A 25,650-nucleotide genomic window follows, 5' to 3' on the forward strand; every position below is an offset into this window, starting at 1 on the left:
AAAATAAAACTAGTAACATTTAAATCATTAACATTTATTAAAAATAGCAGCAAGTAAACCTTTTTTTTAATTTATTTACAATTGTTGACACTTTCTACGATCATTTGTCCTTTTCACTTAGAAAATTGCAGTTGAAAGAGCTCATTGCTGAGTCTTGTCGCCGATTAAATCGATATTAAAAAAAATATTTAGTAATATAAAAATAAGTTTTAGAAATGTTATAGCTGTAAGTAGTAAACGAAGTGAAGGTAGAAATCGTTACATTAGTGGCGTCCGCATTGGAACATTCAAAAACCCTACCCTTCGCTAGAAGCCCATTTAATAGTGCGACATGTAAAGTTTAAGGTCCTCTATGATTCCAATAGCGAGTTCGTTTAAAATGCTGCAGCGTTGTGGGAATTTTAAGTAAGCCGACCGAAAAAGACGTGACAGGGATAGAGAAGTTCCACCAATACATCTCGACGTAGGCATTTGTAACGTGTGTGTCTTTTACTTATTTCTGGAATCAGTTGTGACAAGAAATAACTGTGGACTCATCAGTGTAGAATACTAAGGAACAAAATGTAAGAGTTATTAAATGATTATTTATTTTGCAAATCAAACATTTTTCCATTGGAATAGAAATAGTTTTCCGTGAACTTATTATTGCGTGATCATCTCAATTCTATAAACGAGGCTGTCATAACAATGTTATGATAAGCTGTTAAATTGCACGGTATTAACTTATCGATTATTAATTAGCGTAGAGTTTTAACAATAAATTGAACATAAAAAAATTTATCACCTCCGGTTTTGGACGACATGAAATTTTATGACAAATTTATAAGATTTTTTTATTATCGCTGTAATAAATCTCTGTCATTAATTACTCAATGTTCGGAAAAGCTCTAAAGAATTTCTGCTCAATTAAGAAGCTTTCGTTTACGGCCTTTTTTATTGCTTATGTTATTTTTGTATCAATACCACAGAAGTATTTTTTTTACTTTACTCTTATTTATGTAACAGAATTGTAATAATTGCAAATATTTTAAAGGGTTTATGCCTTTTTTATATCAGGACAAGGTACTGCAAAAACTTTTATACCTAGGTTTAGAGAGAACTAATATACACGAGAAAATATGTTACAAGTTAAGCACTCATTAGGAAGTAAATTTGATTAAACTAATTTAAATTTTAATAAAAAAATCCTTTAATACATCTGACATTCATTTCCTAATATTTTTTATATAAGAAATTACTTAAAACTTTCCAATATCTATAAACGACCCGCCTTTAGATTTATACAATTTCACTTATTATGACGTCAAAAATTTCTTGATTTATCTTTCACAGCACAAAGTATAATTGTAGTTTAAATTTTTAGTACTAGATAAACAAATAACAAAACACAAAATAGCGGAAAGAAATAAAAAGCTTTCATTACAACAAGTTATAGATAAATTTATATATTAATAAAAAGATCTCTAGGGCCAAAACTGCTTATTTGGTAATATAAAAGAGAAATAGAAGATATTTCTTCCTTTGATGGAAACATCGTGTAAATCTAACAATTAATATTTTTACACCTATATTTAAAGTTCAAGGACTGACGAGTCATAAAACTAAAACTTAAACCATTTCCTTTTGGGTGAAGCTATAAATCACTAAATTTTGTATGACGAATGAAGGCGTAGGAATTTTTAGGTAAAGTTTAATAAGCATGAATAAGTTGCCGTAAGGTATGATCAGAATTGAATTGCTCTTGCCATCGGAGCGTTGTTACGGAATTCGATAATGATTGGTTTTACTTCCTGCTATTAATAGAAATTTGTATTAAAAACCACAGACAGAAAATAAAAATTATAATAAGTACATTTATGGTTAAATGTCTTATCTAAAGCTGGAATAGCAATCAATATTATTTACGTAACAGTAGAGAGAAATGTATTGAAATTTCTTTAATCGACTAGTTTGGCAGACCGTATACATGGTACATAATTATATATACACAGACATACGTAAATATATATTTAGACAGGACTGACATTGCTGCGCAAATTGCATTTGCAGATTCAGCGAGTTTGCGGAGACTGAGCGCAAAGCCTGAGACCTCTTTTAAAATAATAATAACGATGCTCAAGAGTGCCCAGGGAAGCCTTGATTCGAGCCGCTACCTACTACTATAGTAGTAAAAGTATATTAGTAGGTATCATCAATGTAAGTATTGCGAATCAAAAAAATACAAAACATTCAAAGATGGGAGCAATAATTTGAAAATAAAAGCATACTATACTTTATGTTAAAATTTTGAAAAGAAAGTATGGATTGTAAAGCAACTAGAAATTAAATATGGTCTAAAATTTAGTTTTATCGTATCGATGATTGATTACTATGACTATTTTATACGGTGGCCAGGACAAAAGACGTCCTTAGGTCGGAACCTTAAACAAGTTCCAAGTGAGAGCTCAACCTAGCTCTTTCAGTGCTAAGGATCACCCAAGTGACATAACAGCCTGGCGGTCTCCTAATCCGATAATAAGCAATATGTAGCAGCCCGAGCTTGGTCATCAGAAGGATCTCTCTTAAAGATAACTTTAATACCATCAACATAGTTAAAACCACGCGCCTTTTGCGCCAAACCTTTTAAACCCATGAAATCAGTAAATCTCAAAAAGTCAACAGTATAACTAGATAATAATATGATATATTTTGAAGAACGCATCAAGACGTATCTCTTTTCATTTCATAAATTTCCATTACATAAATTTGCATCAATTTACTAAAGCAGCTTATGGCTATAAACTGTACAGCGTAAATCATTAGGCAGCATGTTCCTCTTTATTTAATCAATATGCTTAATAGGTCTGGCAAGTTCGTTAATCTCTACAACTTGCTTTATGTTAGGAATTAGTTTACGACAGTGGAAATTAATCCAAGACGCTGTGGCGCTTTACACATGTGGTTAATACTGGATCTAATAAATTTAGATACATGGTAGCTGATGACGTTAGCTTATAGCCCTAGATTATTGTTGTTGATTATGAAGTAACATCAATATTGAGAAAGCAACCTAATCTAGATAATACAATTACCTTTCTCTTTCTAACTAGGTATTACGGTTCTGCAACAACGGTTCTGGAATTTTTCTAATAAATAAACTGAGCGATGCGTAAAAACTTCGCTTACAAAGAAATATAGACATTTTTTTCTTTTTTCTCTTCTTGACAAATACATCTGTTGTGAGCGCAACGGAAAAGTTTTTCCGAAGTCCTAACGGCTACAACTCCGCAGTTTTCTTTTCAAACCATTTGTCAAAAGCGGGTCACTTTTGTATTAACGGCACCGATCTCGTGCCTTAACGATTTAATGTAGAACATGAGCACTTCAAGCGTTATAATGCTGAATTATAATTATATAATAATTAATAACATTCGCGTGTCACTGCCGGGATTACATACGTGCGGCGCCTCAGACAGAATTCGCCGGCAAAGATAACGGGGTTAGTTGGTTATAAGAAACCTTTGATAACCATTATTTATTCAAAAACTATGTTACCTATTGACCATTGTTTGAAACGCTACTATATAAGGTGACGTCTTTACGGCAATAGGAAGTTTACAATCTCGACGCCCATTTTGGACAAAACTACAGCGTTAGTAATATTGAGTTCCAGTTTGAAGGATAGCTAGTAAACATATTATTTTATAAATGAAATTAAAATTCAAAATATCCTTATTGAAATAATCACTAACAAGCACTTTAGAAACGTCTATATTTGTAAAATTATACAAAAGGTAAGTGTAGTCAAGCAGGGATTAAGCAACCATTGGCTTAGAATGCTGATCTGGCAAGAAGAGCTGTCATAAACCCTCAACAATTAAGTTATTGCAAGTCAATATTTATAAACCAATTTTTTAAGAAAAAAATAACACAGATTTGATTTCTTTATATCTATGTAATAGTGTAATAAAATGTAGTTTGATAATGTAATTTATTATAAGTAAAACCCGCACAAAGAGATTTTATATGCCCACCAGGTTAAATATTCCATCTTCTTCATCCGACAGACAATTTGCATAAATCTGAATATTGCATCTATTATTTTATATTCGTAGAAAATATTGAATACGTCTGCAAAAGTCAGTGTCAATAAATCGAGCACTAATTCAGTCAGAAGGAATTGTTATTGTGAAAAGTATTACTTTCGTAAACAAATAGATAAATATAATTATTTGTGTTAAGTTCAAATGACCGTTAAATAAAAATTGTTTAACGTGTAAATACGTAATCGTTTAAAACGTTTTGAATATCAACATGGCATTAAACAGCCGACGACATGTTTCTAAGTAATGGTACCATGACTAGTGAGGACTGTGTGACTCATTTTACGTGACCACGAGCAAGAGGTGCGTGCGAAAGGATTTAAATGCAGTCGATTAGAATTGATTTGCCTGGGAATTTCCAAAAACTATAAACTGATAAATATTCTACTGCATTACTAGTCCTGCCATTCGCTTTTAAATTAACCAGCGAAGCATTTTCTTACCGTACGAAGTGCGAATTTTAGGTTGTCCATTTGAACGTAAGATTGTATGTATGCACAACCGGTGCGAACATTTCATCCGGAAACAATTCATACAAAAATTTTACTGTGTTCTGATCGAAGGTGACGTGTATGATATCATTTCTAAATATGTGTTGAACTGCACTATAACCGACTGCTTATTTCACTTTACTTCATCGTAATTCTAGCCGTAGGACGTTTATTGAAATAAGACCGGTTAGAAGCGGCCTGCATCCAACATCTTCTGAAGAGCTTAACAAGGAGGTATCCACCATGTGTCCGTGCTGTATAACTTGAGGAATACTTACAGTTACTTCAGCTTCTCAATCCGCTGGCCTGTGACGGTTACTTTCGTTTGTCTACGGATCTTCTCATTCCTCAATCGAGTACAGAAAAATCTCGAGTTTAGGGTCTTTATTACATTTTGAACTACTTTGAGCTTGCCAATAACCTCTGAGGTTAAAGACCACGTTTCAATGCCTTAAATAACTGGTAGCTCGCTTTGTTTGTTGACCTTCGTCTTTAGGATCTTAGGGATATTACAAGAACATGGCGTGCTTGTTCCTTCCTTTATTTTAGCCATAAGACGTTCACTGTCGGACATGGGCCATCCACATAGATTTCCAATAAGACCAGTAAGAAGCGCCCTTTACCGAATATCTTACAATGATTTAGCTAGGTCACTGGAAGACACTCTCAATTTAATTCCACTGATTAAAATTTAAAGTCGGAACTTAGTCAAGATCGAGTTATACCGTGTGATTGCAAATAAGGAAAGAACAACTATTAAAATCGAATAAAATAGAAGTTTAAATCTAATAGTAATAATCGTCTTCGCATTATAAAATTTTCGTACAATTTTATCACGAGTATCGTATTTAAAGGTACAAGCACGTATTATAAATTATTAAAATTATTACACTGGGTAATCGTAAGCTATATTGTGTCGTTAGCCTAATTGTGAAAAGGTGGTCGGACAGACGATCAATTGACCGGAAGTCATACGTATGTGCATAAGACAATTATTAGTTTAAAGCGATGAACGTTTGCCAGTCTGGCCAGTGTGTGGTCTTCGCTTCCGTTGAACGCAAATATTCTGGTGCAGCGAGTATTTGTATATTTTGTTACATATATGATGACCGCCTGACTCAATTTCTCAGTACCGTGCAGGTAATTTGATTAACTTTCAATCCGAGAATTTATATGGTATTTAAGAAGCATACCTCTTTAGATAGAGACAACAAGATATTTTTTTTATCATAATTTGGTAAGACAATTTTTTGTCAATGATAAACACTGCTTACTTTGGCATTAACAGCTTCACAAAGCTATTGAGGCAGCCAGTCTAAAGCTCTTTGCGGTGGATAAGTTTGAGGGCTCCCTCGGAAGCTTTGGCTCAAATCAATACAAATGGCAATAAACTTTTAGGTTGCTTTGGCGGGTTCTCCGTGGACTAGGTGTAAAGTTTTCGCGAAGTTTCAATTTAGCATACCGATTTCAAGGTTTCAAAGATAATCGGAATTATTTTTTGTTTAATTTTGCACCACACACTACTCACATACAATGTATTCACGATACCGGGGTGATGACTTGCTAATGATGAGGGTAATTATAATATCTCATTACTTGAAGACACTCTCTATGGGTAAAAAAGTAAAATTTAATTTGTCTCTTTTAGTACTTAAGTTTTCGAAAAGGCTACAACAATGACTGATACGACAATGTTAAAAAATGAGATGTGATAAAATTCCATACAAAACATAAACAATAGAAGAGTAAGAAATATAAGAAAAAATTATAGTGCTTGTAAGTTATATATATATATATACATATACGAGTACATACTATCTATTTTAGGAACTAAAACGTGTTTTGGACCTGATAATAATAAGAGCGATATTTATTGATAAAAATAGAGTTGAAGACAGTAACCCCTCAGATGGCCACTTGCAACAGATTCTCGAAGTATTTTCCAAAATTATGCATTGACGGTACAAGTTGGATCGACGACTTTGGTAAGATCGTCGGAGGAAAGTGGACGCAAGGCGCTTCCAACCGATCATGTTAAAAACTTATGTCTGGCACTGGACGTTCTACGGTTGAAATGATGATGATAATAATCGTTGTTTGTAGCAATATCGAACAATTGAAGTTCTAAAAAAATAATGTTTTCAGACATACATTAAATCCTATAAGCACAGTAATCAAAGCTTAAAGATTGTACTATAAATTAGAAGGTATATGTGAAGTTGAAATAGATTGTAACGGTCCCGTGTTAGTAAATTGTAAAAATACAAATTCGGAGTTAAAAAAAAAATATTTACACTGGCCCGAATGAAAAAAACACAAATAGATTACTTGAGGGACCGGGAGGTATTGGCCCACATGATTAAACCAACAGACGGCGGATAGGCCGCACCACTTCAAACATTTCTTGTTAATCGAAAAACTATCTCGCAGCCTCAATTTTTTTGAGAGTAGCTGAATGGTTTGAAAAAAAAAACGTCCATGTGTTACATAAAATCCTTTCAGATACTATTTTTTTCTTGTCGATATAGTGCCTACTCTGTTACCGTAATAATAACGTATATGAAGCTACCGTGGTGTTTTTATTATTAAATAATATGTTTTCAAATGAAAAATGAAGAAAAAAACAATGAAATATAATAAAAATAATCAAATACAAAAGACTGTAAAGAGAATTAAAATTTTACAACCGACCGTAATGTTTATACTATTTTACTTTTACTTACTGTTAAAAAATTCTATATTTTCAACAAATCTGTATATACCCAAATAATTAATATGATTAAAAATAAAAACTTGAAACGACTCTACTTATTCTGTTTTTTTTTTTTATGTTAGTTAAGTCGCGTGTCAGAATCTTACAATGAGAGAAAATGAAAAAATCACTAGGAAAATATTTAAAACAATACTTTTCCGCATCCACACAAAGCTCAGATTAAATTAGAACACCAGACACTATTATTCAAACATTTTACGTTAATCAAAACTTAAATACATCGTAAACGTGTTACAATGTTATTAAAATAAAACTATTATTAGTGTTAAAGTAAAAAAAAAAAACTTATTTTTTTGTGCTAATTGTTATTTATTATTAAGATACTAAAACAATAAATAAATTGGTAGTACGTGATATTTTTCTTCGATGGACAGTATAATAATATTTTTATACTAAGCAATCAGGGGAGCATATTATGCATCTATATACAAATAAAAATTTATCCATATTTCTCTATCATTACGCCCAATCTTGAGAACTTTTTCGATTTCATTCATCTTTCTTTACAACTCTCCAAATAATTTGCAGGAGGTTCTTATCGAAAAGGTATGAGGTTTACTGAGGCTTGCATTTTCAATGTCGATAAATAAAACACAAGGGCAGTCGTTGAGTGTTTTTGGCATCAATCTTGGATATCCATGATTTGCTTCGACCAATTTTATGTCCTGTTCGCTCCCGTGTTGGGAAAGCATAGAAATTATTTATTTACGCAACAGGAAATATTTTAATCACTAAGGTTCTAATTGACTATACGTGGTTAAGACGTCTATCGAGTTACCTAATTATATATTTTTTTAATATTGATTAATATTGAATAAAAAATGATCAATATATTCATATAATATTATTATTAATTAACTTTTTCTGATAGTCATTCATAAAACGAAGTACGAAACAAATATAATCAATTATTTTTAAAAACACTTCGGCTTTGTTAAAAACTCAGAATTGGAAAACTCCACGTCATTATAACTTTTAAGCGGCATTTACTTTTCATTGCTTTATATTTAATGAGTTACAAGTTATATACACTTTTGATTACGTGATACCTGAGTTATGAAAGCTCTTTTCCATCCAACAATGGATATAAAAAAGGAATATAAAAGTTATGTGTTAAAATTTACGCTACGGTTGAAAATTTGCTAACAAATAAAAAAAAGGCAGTCAATTCTGCGTATAAAATCCGCGCTTTGACAAAACTAGAAAATAAGAATATAGCTTCCATTTGTTACTCGTGTTGACTACGTGAGGTACAAAAAATACTAAAAAACGTAAATTTTACTCAATGAAGTACAAAGAGTATAATGTAATATGCATAATATCAAGGACATGTACGACACTTACCACACTTGTTCTAATTAAATTAAAGACGAACCTTTGAATATATATATATATATATATATATATATATATATATATATATGTATATATATATATATATATATATATATACATATATGTATATATATATATATATATTCAAAGGTGCGGTTAGATGTTACATTACCTTTGACTTAACACGAATACGGTTTCGAAAAGGCTGGTTATGGTGTACTTTTGAATATATATACTTACACACATGTATTCAACTGCAACTCTTTAGTTCTACCAGATGTCTTGAAGAACAATCGAAATTCAAAAAAGGCATCTAATATTAAACCAAAAATTAATAGCGAAGTCTTTTTTGGCTTTAGAAAAAAGGACACAAAATCAAATAAAATATCGTCCGAAAAACTCTTTTACAATCAGATGTAGTGATTGTGCTAGGAATGAAAGATTCTAAATTGGCTTGGGAAATTTTTTATATTACAAAGTAAAAGTAGAAATGTGTGACGAATAATCTATGTTAATTGCTCTTTTGCATGATAGCTTTCAAAAATAAAATTTTAAAACGTCAGTGTAAATTACTTCAACTAAAATAATTTATTTCAGTACCGACGAAGCTTTTACTTTAGGTAGTACTGAAAAAACTGGTCAAAACAATTTCATACAAAACGTTTTATTAAAGTTGTTTTTATCAAACAACTGTTATACAACTGTTTATAAAAACAAACAGAAGTAGTCAGAAGAACACAGCAGTAAAACAAGCATCAAAACAAAAGTTAGTCAATTTAGACGCCGCCTGCTATGGGCAGGTTGCGATTTGTAACCGAAGAGAGAACTGATTTCGAGTGAACTTTTGGCAATATCCGTTAGTTGTTCCGAACTTTATCCTTATTACCATCCGTGGAGTAAATCTTCGCATATAATCTACTGATCACTATCTTAGCGAATAATTTATTCTTAAGCATGTTTGTTGTATTTGCATGTACGTTCGGTTCATAGAAATCTTATGTCAGATACACATAAACATTGCTTTACATACAAACTGAATTAATTGTTCCTTATGCGTAATAATCTGTTTCCTTCCATTTTTAATAATCTATTTTATAGGTTAGTTAAATTTCATATATATTTTAATCTTAGTTCCTTTGTCTGATCACATATTCTTAAGTTATCTTAACAAGATATTAATGGCTGTTATTAAAACGAATTTAGTTCTCCTATAATGAATAAATTAATTTGAACAAACTAATAATAAATAACATCGACGTTTTGTAATTATAAATGTCGGCATAAATAAATGTTAATCAGTTTATTACAAGGGAACAATAATTAATAAATGTTAAGGAAGTTTACCAGTAAGGCAATATGATTTAATTTGCTTATCTGATCTACAATTTTGATAGATCCAAAGCTACTATTATCATTTATGTTTTTATTAGTAAAAAAGTATTAAGCTAGACGTTTACATTCCAACCATAGCAGCACAATGTATCTATGATTTTCTTTTTCATATTTCTTAAAAATAGTAATTTCATTTCGGTCATCAATACATTCGCTAAGCAAATCTGACTTTGAAGGACTAACAAAAGATAATTTAACCACTTCTTTAATTATAAGTGGGAAAATAACAGGTACACACACATGCAAAAAACATATTCATCACGCGATGTTAAAATAATTGCAAATTACATTAAAAGCAGGATATACCAAAAATGTTTAATACATCAGAGAGTATGACGCACATGTGCCAACATCGTTTTTAATCCAACATCGCATTAACAATAAAGGCGGAAATTAAAATGTCTGTGAATTTTGAAACGGCACATAAAGGCCGGCATTATTGTTAAGTGCGAAGTAAAGTAAAAGTATAGCGAGGCTGTATTAAGTCGCAGTTATTAAGGTGACGGTTAAATTAATCTTTACTTATCTTTGTGAAAAAAACTAAACAAGAATAGTGTATTTTTCTGTCAGACTTCTATAACTAGCACTTAGAAACCGTAAAGCGAGTTATGAGACCATATATCTGGCATTATGATCTTTTATAAATTCTTATAAATACATATACAGGAAAGATCCTCTGGATATTCAAGCTGGTATTTATAAGCGATGAAATGTCACTGGTCAATGTTTGAATAATTGATATTTGAAGCTTTCATGAAATGAACAGTGCTCACACTGCGGGCGGTTAGTTTAAACGTCTTGCGGCTGAGGTAACTTGGGTCGTCGCTCTATGGTGTGACTAGGCCCTCGATGCTGTTGGTAATTAAGGATTTTAAGACGAGAGTTCACGAGATTGCCTAATCCGTGCTAGGTCGGATACTAATCCATGTATATAAGTTATAGTAAGTGAGACTGAAACAATATATACACATCCAAGTAACGAGTTTTGATTTCTCTAGATATTTTTGGAATAACGTAGTTGTTTAAGTTATTTAACATAGAGTTACAGGCCACACAGCGCGCAGCACATATAGCCGCTGAGGCTAGAAGGGCGTAGAAGGAAGTCCAACCACGAGGTGGACAAATAACTTCCTCCCTTATGTTTTAATTAAGGCCATTAGAATACGCTGGATGCAGACCGTTCCAACCTGTTCTATTAACAATCATAGGCCCATGTTCAGCATTGAACGTACTACGGTTGAAATGATGATGACATTTAGTTAATTCCTACCTTCAAGACTCAAAAATGACGACTATTCGTCTCAACTTAAAATCAATGTTCACTTCCAGTTGCTAACGGATTATATAAATGTAATCTATTATTTTAAAATGTTTAACAGTCTCTAGAATACACTAAAACATCACCAGAGACCTTGTTACTGTAATATTTTGTTTAAGAAAATACGTAACTATTTTCATTAAAATTATTACCATACTTATAACATCTATCGAAATTGTGAATCATAAAATTTATTGAAAAAACATTATATTCTCGTTGCAAAACATTTTTATCAATTTAAAATTGATTTTGTTGCATCGCTTCTAAAAAAAATGTTTCATTTAATAGATACTAGCTGCTCCGATAGTTTTTATATCATTAAAACTTACTGGACTGTCACAGTGTAATATAAAAAAATAAATTATGATTGTGTAGCGCAATGACAACTTTATTTATTAATAAAATATCTTTAAAATTAACAACGATTACTAACAAAAAAGTTATTTATTTTGTACATTGCAAGACTAGTTTGATTAAATTTTCATTCCAATGATTTATGGGTACGCGATATTTTCTGATTTTAATTGGCGTCAACTATTTGACAACTAGTTACGTATATTTAACCGCTTTACAGTTTTAATGAAAATCAAGTATTGCTTTTACAATTTTCTTCGAAATTGTTTATTTTTTGTCACCGATGAATCACCTCTTTTCTTATTGATATTATAAAAACTCTGCAGAATTAGGTCAAGAACGAATTTTATGAATAGAACTAGGCGATGCATATTTATTTATGAACAGATTGACAGTGCTCATTTATTGGCAAAAAAAAATTTCAAACACCCTTTATCAAAAGCAATCACTCTGGAACATGTTACTAATTCATATTTTCATAATGCGACAATTAATTATTTTCTGGCAGTACAGTTTGCACGGGCAGATAGTAAACAATAATTATTTTTAATATGTAGCAATACAAATTTGGAAAAAAAATCTTACTATATTTTTTTACGTTATTAATTATTTCTAAAACTATTAACTTTTTAATGGTGTACATACAATAATAGATAGAAAATAAAGTATACATTCACCCATTTAAAACTTTTACATATATAACCATTCTCCTGGTAGATTTGAGATACATATGAGTTTTCCGATTATGCTTGTTTTACATAAAAGATATATTAGGCAACAAACAACAATATAAAGGAATGTTAGATAAAACGAAAGTACATAGATCCTATTGCAATAGTATTGAATGTGGATCGTCATTGTTACTATTAATGAGATTACACTGAAAGCGAAGTGAATTTCCATTAGTCCGTCGAGACGACAGTCTAACAGCCCGGCGCATCGCATAAATTGAAGTGAGAATAGATCAGTATGCAGGAGACCGGATCGTGGTTTAGGGAACGCAATGCATTCGAAGTATCACCTATACACGCGTTGCATATCGTTCACACGATAACCAACCAATAATGTTAACTGAATGCAATAACCATAAACTATATCGTTGCGTGTCTCCACATAATTAACATACGAGCCAAAAATAATGCGCATCAACCTCAATATTCCGTATAATTAATTAACATAGTGATATGTTATAGGCTTTTAAAAGAAAAAAAAAAACATCTTTACGGAACTTGCATGCATTCGAACCGTTATGTATGGGAAAGTTATTTTCATGCATTTTTGAAGATACAAACTTCTAATTAAAATTAATGCAAGTTCTCTCAACTTGCGGTTTGTTTAACCGAAACACTTAGAAGTTACAGTAAGTTAGTGCTTTGAAACACAAAATAACTAACGAATAACTTCTTATATCAACGAAGGCTTGCACTCATACGTACACGCAGGCACTATTCTATTAGTTACAACTAAGGACTATTTACTTTCATTCTTACTTGTTTTAAACATAGTGTGTATTTTTTATTGTCAGTCAACACATTGTACACAGCCTAATTAAGTTATAATCAGTACTTCAGTTCATTAAGTTTAATTTCTCTTTTATTTTTATCCCTATTTTGTGTCTTTTGGAAGTATTGTGTGCAATAAATATTATTATTTTTATATACGTTGAGCAATTTAATGTAAAATTTTCTAGAAAGACAAGTTTCTTTTGTTTTGTTTGTTTGTTGAAATTTCTTATTACTACTCGAATTTTCTAGGAATGAAATATGAAAAAAAAATGTTACTAAAATGTGCCTTATTAAGGAAGTAGCCCTTAATACTTCGTCTAAAGAATTTTTCAAAGCTTACTTAAAAAAATACAGTTTCACAGGAGTGACATGTGCACTCAAGAAAAAGACACGACGTCAAGAAGCACCTTTGCGAGCAAAAGTGCTAGAGGCACCTTCGCTCACTTGACTCATAGTTTGTGTTTAAATTTCTAAAATAAAAATACTGTAATGGGGATATTTTATTAAAGGAATACGCATATAATTGTTTCCAATGTTTTAAGCGACTGCATAAAACCTGTAACAGTTTTGTAATGTATTTATTTTTACAACAGAAATATTGCCTATTATGACACTGGACGTAGACCGCTTCCAATTAGTCTTATTGGAAATCTGGGAGCATATCATCTCTATCTATGAACGTCCCATGGCTGAAATGATGATAATGATTAAATATATTTTTCTACTTTTTGTTTATACCCTTGGCTATGCATTAGATTTTCACACAAATAACCAATCGCCTGTATATTACACAAGAAGTTTGTAATATATAATAACGTAAGTAATAATATATGGTATTTCATTCGAAAATAACATACCGTTGTCATTTTACGGAGCGAATTCCGATATCTCATTTAGATAAACGAAATCTATTTCAAACTTGTATAAACTAATCGCTTTGCATGTTATTAGCCATATCGATGGTCTATTTGATTATTTCAAATGTTTTGTGTTACAATTCTGTTGGGTCCAAGTTTGAAAGAATAGGTAACTGTTTATGTTTTTAATCTACTCTCAGAAGATATTAAGGAACAAAAAGGGTATAGTAAAGGCATGCACTGTTAATAAGATCGGATGTTAACAAAAAATAAAGTTTCGATTAAAAATAATAATGTTTAATTAAACCTTTATTTGTTCCACATTTTACAATTTTGATTATAAGTTAGTGGTATGTGTGATCTAGGTTTCAATATTTTTTAGAAATAGCTATTTATTACAGATATGGATACCTTCTTAAGAAGGCCTCTTCCAACAATTTCCATTTAGTTCTATCCTAAGCCAATTTCATCCATTCTTTAATACTAATATTATTTAATGATTTTATAGAAATGAAGACATAGTAATATTTTTCAAAATATGAATAAGTCTAAAGCACATATTTAGAAAAATCTTATGTTGAAACGAGAATCACGGCAACGAAGAGGACGTTAACAACGGTTATGGTTCGGTGCCTGGGACGTTGACATGCCCGTCGAAAACCGCAAACGGGCTATTGTCTCTAGTAAAAACGTATTTACAGCTAACAAAGCTCTTATCTCCACAACTTAAGTAGGAAAATCCTCTACACGAGATTAAAATAGCTTTTGCATGGAACTTGCAAATAGGAACTTACGTAAGAGTCATTATTTTTACTGGCTTACGTATAACGTTACATGTGTATTATAACAGAAACACTTCTTTCGTTGAATTTTTTTAACCCTTATTGCCTTACCTATTTGTAAAAAAATATTACCTTTTAAGAAACATTTATAAAAAAGTATAGTATTGAACAAAACGTCTATGAAAACGTAAGCGATTTAAAAACAGATAAAACAATGAATAAAATTACAAAGAAAATGACTTGACTAAGAATGGTCGGAAAAAGAACAATTTGAATTCTTTGCAAGTGCAGAAAATTTAAATGCAAGTTACAAGTTTGCAAACCGAAGGTATTCTCAAGCAATGTATTTCGAATATTTTAATGCATAAAATAAACGTATAAAACTCACTTACACTTATTATACAAACACAGTTTATGTGCATTATTGGAACTTTTAATAATGCGTTAAATAGTAACATGATATTTAAGAGTGTTTCATATAACGTTAGTCGTATATTACGCTACATGATGGACCTCGTGTGAATAAAACAGCAGGTGTTTAAAAAACTTACCAAAATTTTCGCATTGCCATTCCTATCGTCCACCCAAGCGACCACCAAATCCGCCCCTCTCATATTTCGCGCCGAATTAAAGCCTAAGCCGACGTAACCATGTGTTCTCGCTTCCAAACGAAAGGTAATACTCGAATCTGAGTTCACCCATCGTAGTACTACGTCGCCATTTTCATCGAGTCGTTCGGAATGCGCCCATGTTAAGCTGGATTCGTACGATTTAGAATCGAAAACTTCTCGCCGATGGCGCGCTGTGTATTGATCGATTATACGGCTCGTTTTTTCGTTTTTGTTTTCAAATTGCAGCAACTTCAATGCTTGAATATTTTGTGTGGGATTTGGCGGTAGCTCGTTTGGCGGAATGATTTGCTTCAATCCGGGGAGTTTTGCATCGCAGAGCGAAAAAACGGTTAACGTTAATATTACCCGGAGCATCATTTTAAAATCAGTCGTTTGTGCTCATCACTTATGAAAAATCTGAAACAAAATAAAACATATGTTTAGTACAAAAATATCACTTAAAAAAATAATAGAAAAGATTTGTATGGCTTTATATTGGGCTAAACTTTTCCTTATTTCTATTTAACTCTTCCGAAATCGATAAATCCTTATACATTTTACTCTCGTCGTAGTCGTCTTACAATACGGAATCCTCAAGGATAAATCTCAAAGATAATATAACACAGTGTGATTTGTTATAAGTATGAAAGCCTCACAGCTTTCACATTCATTAATGTATAGCTCATTTGTCTGTAGTAGCTTTTACACCTATTTTCAACCACTCTGTATAAAGTGATCACTATGAAATATGTTACATTTTTTTTTCTAATAGAATGCGTTAGGGCAATAACTTTTGGCATTATAAAGTTTGCAGGGACAGAGAGAAAACAATAGTTTTTAATAAGTAATACTCCGAATATTGAAAATGATTTTTATTATTATATTATCATAAAGTTATTTATTATTTCTGAAATCATTAATGATGTACCATACATTATAACACACACCTTTGGAGCTTTTATTTGTAACGAATCATCCTGTATATCGACGCTCGAATTTAATCTACTTAATTTCCATCACTGATAAAATTGATTTGAGGTTTTTATTGACCTGTTTAAATAATGTTAACAACGTTGTTTTTTATCTCTACTTTGTAATGTCAACAGAATCGTCTCCAAAATATGAATAAAAAGAAAAAAAAAACACTGCGTATAACATATCAGAGCGCAAGGACGCACCCGACAAACAGGTAATGTTTCCGGTTGTAAACCAGCAATCTTACATAAAAACACGTTGTAGATAAATGTGCATAAACTTTTGATAGCTTTAGCAAATAATACAGTAATATTGAGAAATAATAGTGAATTAAATTTACGACTCGAGTGATTGTACTCGAACAAATTTCAACTAACTTTATCGAGGAAAATGGCATTAATCTCTTTGTACCGCTGCTGTTCGTATCATATGTGAAGAGGCCAAATTTTTAAGGTTCATATACATACATTTTAAAAAATCTGGCTAAGTTTTATGGCAATATGAGCTGTCGTCGTCATTTCAGCCTTAGATGCCTACTGCACCTCTCCCAAAGATATGATACCGGGTTGGTGATCGCAGTATGTTATTATGGTACGCAGAGGACGCTGCTACCCATCCTCTGGAAACTGGATTGTGCGCAGTGGCAATTCTATTTAATTCATGCATAAAGTGTGAATTATATAAGATTATATTCGGGAAATCGAACAGGCAACCTATGATCGCAAGGCTGAGATATCACTGCTCATATAAGACCTGTAGTTTCAAAATAAGGACGTTTTTATTGAACCTCAATTGCGAGTGAAATTTTACTAAAAGTCATTCTTATATAATCTCTCTTCTGCAAAAAAATATTGTTACAAAATTTCAAGTCTCTCAGCCATATACTTACAGAGATATAGTGTTGAGATCGTACATAGATAGAAATCTCTTACATATTATATATTCACAGAAAATTATTCGTTAGAATAACAAACGATCTGTAGATAACATTTGGACTTCGGTACAGTGCCAGCAGTATATCAAATATTCGTATTTTATATAAGACGTTTTTTTACATCCTCTTCGACCTTGACACTTTATGAGTGCCTTCTTTCAACCTCGATGCACATACGCAACAAGAGATTGTGAGTAGAATAACAAAATGATTATTTATATTTATAAAACGATTTCAGTTTATTGGTACAGCTTACTGATAGATTTTTATTTATTTATTTTAAATAGGCACGTCACCAAAACACAATAATAATGCGTACTCGAACAACATTAATAATGAAATAAGTTTAAAAAAAAACAATATTAAACGGGTCTCGAAATAGTAAGATTCGAACAATCTAAGTTTAGTTTAAATAATATATATGTGTGTGTATATATATATATATATAAATATATATATATGTGTATATATATATGAATATGTATATTGTAAACATTTCATTGAGAGTAGACGTAAGTTTTGTATGTTATAAAAACGACCGAGCAACGGCATGCGCCATTTCTCTACTCTCTATATAAAAATGAGAGTAAAGTTGTCGCTAGAACCGCTGCAACCTTCTGATCTCTAGAGACTTTGTTACGCTGTTAATCTCATTTCTCATTTAAATTCTTAGAAACCGTCTCGTATTGGTAGTGTGTTGGACTCGTAATCACCAAAGTTATGTCAGTTAAGGCTGTTTCTTAAACATATATTATAATTATGCTATACCAGTGTAACATAGCAATAAAATAAATAAAAGACTCAATTCAAATTAAGAATATGAATTGACACACAAAACGAGAATATAAATAATCTCGGCTTCCTATTTAGCGCTAATGCTGATATCATCGTTGTTTTGCATATAAATGTTATTCCATTATTATATTTTATTATATGCGATACTTATCATTCCAGTATTAGCGCATGGCGCCTAGGCGACGCGTCGTATTAAAAAAAACACATACCGTCTTATATAATACATTACGAACTCATAATTTATATTGTTGCGCTTTTATAGCATGTATATATGACAGCATTCAGGAAACTACGAAACATCTCGTTCAATATCCCTCCGTACGTTAAGACGAAGGTCTACGACCAATGTGTGTTACCAGTGATGATTTACGTCACTTTTATCTGGTCTCTCACTTAGGGCTTCATTGGCGAGCTTACAATCATGGTAAACGCAGAGTAAGACGATGTTGGATGAAGATAAAATTTAAATGCAAAAGTTTAAAATTTTTAACCCGTTCGAATATTAAAATCTTACATGACCTAAGTTAAAACTGGTGTAAGACAGGTTGGTTTTTATTTTTAAATGACAAAATCTTGAATGGAACAAATTCTAAAAATAGTTTTTGATAAATAAATGAATGTTATTTAAAGGTTTACAAGATGGATAAACGACCTGATTAAGTTCATCGGAAGACACTATACCCAGACCACTACCTAAGTGTCCTTTTGTAAATTTGGAGAGTCCTTGGCCCAGCAGTCCTATGGCTGAAAGGATGGTGATGCTAATAACCATGGATGGTAAAATACTTGGCTTAGATAACTTTGATCTGTTCTTATATCTTTACTATTGGACTGCGGCTACAGTGTAAATGACATTTGTAACTTATATGATATCTTTGATAATGCGTCAGCACTTTTTAATAAAGTCTGGAACCTTTACTATATTTCTTTTCTTGAACCGCTTAGTGGTCCTAACTTGAGCATCGATATTGAACGACGGCATACATACAAATTATAATGTCTAATAAAACTGTTCAAATCCATCAGAGATAATATGACAAGGAAGATCTAAGTTACTTTTTAAATGCGTCATTGTATTCAAATTAAAAGTATAATCTTTATTTTATTTTAGCCGAGATGGGATAGCTATAAAATATAACATTTAGTTGCAACGGAAGCAGACTGTGATAAGCCTCATTTTGACTTATCACAAGGAAAATCGCATCAAAACATTTAAACGCATTTACTTAGTGGTCATCGCGAGGTCTTAGGCTCTGTGAATGATCCGACCAAAACTCTATTTTATTTATTGTACGAAATATATAAAAACTATCAAATATTCAATATCAAAAACAAAAAAGGTTATCTTACGATCATGAAACACACTAAACAAAAAAAGGATAACTAACAATTTATGTCAAAGTATAAATTTATTGTTTAATCTATGCAGTATAAAAATGAAATAAATTATAAATAGCGTGTTCGATATTCAAATCGGACTACACGGTATGGAAAATAATATACATGACTAACTGAATTTTTATAGCAAAATTTACTTACTAACTACACAAATACTTCTTCAAATAATTATAATGAACTACATTTGTTTTATAACGAGTTTACTAATGCTTTATGGAACTTGCATTTTAGTGATCCGTGTTTGTTTAGTTCTTGCATAGTTCCAATATGTGTTAGCAACTTGTACAAAGTTCTCTGAAACTAAATTATCTAGATTCCATAAAGTTAGCGCTAAGTTTATAAAATAGCTTTATCAATAATCTCGCATTAAGATTCTTTCAAAAAGTTATAATAAGAAGATAATTTCTAGATTCGTGGAGATAATTCATTATTTAATTCATCAACATTATTTAAACGTCCACTGTTGGACACAGGCCTCATCCAGAGATTTACAATGTGACCGGTTGGAAGTGACATCTAGCACCTTCCGGCGACCTTAACAAGGACCTCTGTCCACCTGCTGGGTGGGTCCGTGGTCTTTATTCCAGAAGCTTGAGGCCCTTGGGGCCATCAATTTTGCAAGCAATGTGGCATGGCATGCCCATTGCTACTTTAAGTTGCAAATCTGCTGGGCAATGTCGGTTATTTTCGTTCTTATACGGATCTCGTCATCCCTAATCCGACAAAGCTCTATCTTCATATCATTAGTTATTTTTAGAATTGTGTCATAATGCTTTTTATAAAAAGCATTACTTTTATGATTTCTGTTTTCTTCGAAAACTCTTACATTAATAATAAAGCCTATGAATATATTTTAAGAAAGCATTTACATTGTACGACACTACGCAACATGTAAGCTACATTTTTATTGCACATCATAAAAAAGAAATAAAAAAAGTATTAACACGTAACTCCACGAGCTTGATATAGAACCTCTTTGCCGTGTACGCGCGAAATATGTAATTTACTCGGCTTCGCGTTGCAGTTACGCTAAGTTACGTTAACTGCAAACGTGACTTACGTACATTTTGTTAGAGTGTAGCAGTATGCTTCATGTGTCGAGAGAACTAAGTAATTTAGAAAATTAAACTGGAAGTATTTCCTTAATTATTTTATCTAAGTTTTTACCGCTGCGTCTTAGTAACAATGCCTTACACACTTTGTACATAGCGTAGTATAATGTTGCTTTCAACAGGTATATCAAAAATTATTACAGTAGTAATACCCTACGACCTTTGAGAAAATTTAAACAAGATATGTTAATTTTTAGTTAAATACAATGTAATGGAATGTAGAATTGGTTAATTTATACCTCAGAGTACAAGAAATTAAATTTCTCATAAACTTTTATTCCTCACGTTGTTTTTTTTTTTACAATCAAAATGAGAATACGAATTCAAAAGTAAAAAAATAAACAGAAAAAAATTGATCCTGAGTCATTAATATATGTTTCGTAAAATAATCAACTTACATATATATAAATTAGTAATCCCAATTAATTCAAATTGTGATCAAAATTTGTTAAATGACCTTTAATTATTTATAGCTACATACATCAATAATCCATTTTGTAATTAAAAATTTTGATTAAATTAAACCATCGATAGTCAAAAACAAATTATAATTGTGTAAGCTTTTTATTTAATCTTTTATACGCGGAAGTTTCTAACAATAATTTTTTACGTAGTAGATCTTTGTGGCGATTTCAGCCTTTGTTTCATCGCTCCATTAATAGCCTATTCTCTCTTCTTTTAATGACACTAACGTATTCAGACAGCAAAATGACGGAGGCAAACTATTCTACTCTGTTCGCTCCACAAACGCTATGTTCGCATGCGAGGAATGTCCATGACAAAAGGAGAAATTTTTGTGCACGAATTAAAAGTTAAATTATTTTTCGAGTTAGTATCAAAAAGTTTAATTAAATTCGAGAAAGTTGTATCAATTAAATTAAAGAACTATTCACCGGAGAATGCGTAATAGAATAAAAAACTGACCAATTGCAGTCTCACCGAGCAAAACAAGGCGGTCAGATCATTATCCACTTATTGGAAGGAAGTCGAAACCGCTTCGTCCGGTCTCGTTATAAACAAACCAGAGAAATATTTTCGCCGGCTTATCCTCGTCGCCATCTTGTCTACTTTTCCACAACTTTTTAAGCTTCTTATACATCTCAAGTCAAAACGTGTGATATAAAGTAATTATCAACGAGAAATAAAAGAGACAAACGTATTACACCCTACTCGATTTAACAGATAATATAAAGAATGCAAACTAAAAACTACTACAGTATTACGTGCTAAGTATCAATGTATAACATTTCTGCATTTTCTGATTGTCATTATTATAACTACAGTGCTACCAAAGCCTTGTCTTAGGTAGACCAGGGCGAGGTGGGAGCCAAGAAAAAAAATGAGCGGACAGACGGAACGAAACGTCCGATACTCCCTCGTCTCCCCGCGCGTACCTAAAGCACGGTACAGCCATTTCGGTAAAACTATAATTTATTTTTGCTTTATATACCTTATTACACTGGAGACTTATTACATTTTTGGGTCACACATAGGAAGTGAATGTGACTTAAGTTTCCTGAATTTTCGGAGTATAAATACCATATAAAGCATTTGTGGATTCGTTCGATTCTAAGACTGTGAATATAAAAATCTGGACGCTATGGTTCCAATATAAATTTAACAACAGCTATTCAATTACAAAGGTATCAAACATAATTATTATTCGCAATTGAATATGCACTTCCTTACCAATAAACCAATCTGTAAACGTGATTCGCATTAATTTGTAATTAAAGTTTTTCCGTCACTAATCAATATAATAATAATATTATTAAACCTTTCGTTAATTGTCAATTCAAATGCTGGAAACATAATATGTTCATTTCCTTTGAAAGAACTTGTTTTATTAAAGAAGTCAGTTTGTAAAATATTACTTCTTGCGATTAACACAATTCTTTTAATAACACTTCCGCAATTACAAATAATGTTGCTAACGAATAACCGCGCGCAAATACCTCTTACTCAGCTCAACGGTTGGATCAGTTTTTATAAACACATTTCCACAATAAACTTAAACGCAAGTTTTTATGAACCCGTCTAAAGCATTCACTTCAGAAACAGAGTAAACGGTTGATGGGGTTCGTTGCGGAAATGTTTTTGCGTACTAGCATGATTGCGTTTAAGTCTCGTGCGCTGTTTGAATAAATAATATTTAGCGATTATTATTCATCGACTGGAGTTTATTGAGCGTTACGACTGATCGTTGAACGCGTGTTACTAGGCTAGTATAATCAAATAAGCTGTGAATAACAGGTGTTGCTTAATAACAATAGAAATAGACATGTAGACAGATACGTACAAAACATTAAATTTTATACTATTATTCATAAATCTGATAGGACTATCCTGCAGTGTTTATTTTTAAAACCAAAAATTAGTTTTATTATTTTTTAAGGAACAGACTTTCACTATTGCCAGAGTGGAATTTGCCAACTCCGTTCCTCTTTTAAAGTAGTTCGAGCTACGACGGCTCCAGAGGGAATTTCAGGTCTTGCCGCGACATACTACTACTCAGGTTTAGGTGGCCCCGATCTATTACATCACCTCAGCGGACTTTTCATAGAGTGACTAAGATAATATCAAACAGTAGTAAATAAAGACCCCTGCACGATTAGCTAGTTTATTTACTGGGCTATAGTTCGTTAACGTCATAAGCAATAATAACGTAAACACTACCTAGCATTAGATAGTATGTTTTCAACTAATCTCATAGCCTTCTAATTAGGTACAACATGATTAGACATGACTAAGTTAGCGGACAACGATAGCTTACTGTAATCTTAACGCGAACGAACTATATGTAATGAAATCGATATCGTACAAAAAGGTAAATTCAGTACAACCCGCATGTTTGTCTTACTTATTTAAATACGTAAATAGGTTACGTAAATAAATTCACTTTCCTAACATTCACGTAACAGTAAAAAACATCCAAAAATTAACTGAACCGTTCTAGACGCAAACAATATGTTACTGTAATAAGTAAATCAAGCTTCGACGATATCTAAAACTACGCCAATAAGGCCGTTATGATTTCAAATAGGATCGTTGATTTAATGGACATTATCCTGGGTCACAATTGAGTTTAGATCCGAAAAGGTTTTAGTGTGTTAAAGTTAGCGTAGAGGATAAATGTTTTATACACGAAACCATCATACTATTATCCGTAACTTATTACTTCATGATATTTTATAAGGATATACAACTTAACTGATGCTAAAGGCAGTAGTAGTGTCAGTAGTAAACAAGTATGGTACTAATCAATAAGTCTGTCATATGTTACAGATTGTATTTTGAGGGAGAAAACAGAGTTAATACATACGAGCCGTGTTCGTCGCTTTGTTGAGAATAACAGTCCAAATCTCTTTTCTTTGTTGTTTCAAATCCCTACAGCAAAGAAAGGATATATTTTGTAATATGTTTGTAAATATTAACTCAAGAAATTTTCTATTTTTGTGTTAGGCGGCTACTGGAACGTTTTTGAAATTAATCTAAATCAAGAAAATGCTTAATTAATGTTAATATTTAAAAAATAAAAGGTATATTCACTGTTCATATGACCAAAAATTAATATGTTCTTGATAACACGAAAAAGGTTTTTAAATTATAGCGGTTATGTTCAATTCAGATTAACATGTAAGAGGTAACTTCGTTGTTAGATACAAGTTCAGCTTTAGGATATTCAATATTTGCATTAGCTGGTTACTCAAACGACTCTTTGCTAAAGACCTAGGTTTCGCCGCATTTTTATAGTTGACGTCATACGGCGATGTATAAGCATTAGTGTTACAGTTTACCTACTCTCGCATATGACAAGCTGACTGAATAAGGGAGGACTACGAATCATCTAGTTTTACATTTAAATTGAAGTCTTAATATTTTTACAGAGTAGGAGAATCTTTAGAGTGCTTCGAGGTAATGTACTTAGTGCCAAGAGACATCGCGGGTAAAAGCTGGGCTTCCTTCTAAACACTCGTTGCTCCACAGCAACATCGAAATCACTTTGTGTTTCTACCCTCCCAGCTCCTATGATAGACCAGGAATATCTTAGATCTAATCTTAAAAGCGGTCTAATAGCCTCGTAAGCATTTATTGTCACGACTTAGTCGACTACGTCTTCAAATAGGATCAGCACTATCTCCATCCTTCAACCCGCCTTATACAGTGATCTATTTATTAATCATTATATTTTTTTGTACGACAGGGACGTTACATTTTTGGTGTAAATATTTTTTACAATTTTTTTTATTCTTGCTCTTTTCCGTACATCCTTCACAATATCTTTCATTCCTTATGTTCTGATCTTTCACACATCAGCTTACTTCCTTCATCTACATTCGATATTACATTTGGTTCTTATATCATAGCATATATTTATTTATTATTTTATTTAAAGTTATAGGCAACCATATTTATTTATACTTTTTATCTATTTATTTTTCCATAATCACCTAATTATTATATTTAAGAACGCTTACAGCTTATGATATATTTTCATGGATTTTATATGATACTCATAAACTGAAATATGGTTTTCTGTTGTAGCATTCATACAGTTTTATTTAAGCTTGCTACAGCTTTAAGTTTCTCGTTAAGGTACTATAAATAAATAAACAAAATGGGTCTTTAAGATTAAAACAAGGTGCAGTTCATCGATACTATAATTAAAACCGAGACCAAAAAAGCGCTGTAAACTTACATTAGAGTGATATTATTCATAAGAAAGAATATATAATTTATGAGTGTTTAAAAGTGATTAAGCACGACACAATTACATGTAGACTGTATTATACGACAAAAGACCTTATGAAAGTCGCCGGCAGATGGTGGGCGCAGGCCGCATTCAACTGCTTTTATAGGAATATATAAAAAGAGGCCTCTATCCAACAGTGGACGTCCTATTGCTGAAATGATGATGATAATGATAGCTTTTTTA

General features: G+C 31.8%; 1 protein-coding gene across 1 annotated transcript in view; it reads right to left on the reverse strand.

Moving 5' to 3' along the window:
* Positions 1-25,650, reverse strand: part of LOC137918831 (MOXD1 homolog 1-like) — a 92,556-nt gene that overhangs the window by 26,153 nt on the left and 40,753 nt on the right. The window contains exon 2 of the mRNA XM_068761750.1: positions 15,441-15,917. Within this exon, the coding sequence (XP_068617851.1) occupies positions 15,441-15,878 (438 nt within the window). The 5' untranslated portion in view covers positions 15,879-15,917. The remainder of the gene's footprint in view (positions 1-15,440; positions 15,918-25,650) is intronic.

The sequence above is a fragment of the Battus philenor genome, unplaced genomic scaffold (assembly GCF_028537555.1).
Source record: "Battus philenor isolate CCGP_79_NKW_IND1 unplaced genomic scaffold, ilBatPhil1.0.hap1 SCAF_15, whole genome shotgun sequence".
Taxonomy (NCBI): Eukaryota; Metazoa; Arthropoda; class Insecta; order Lepidoptera; family Papilionidae; genus Battus; species Battus philenor.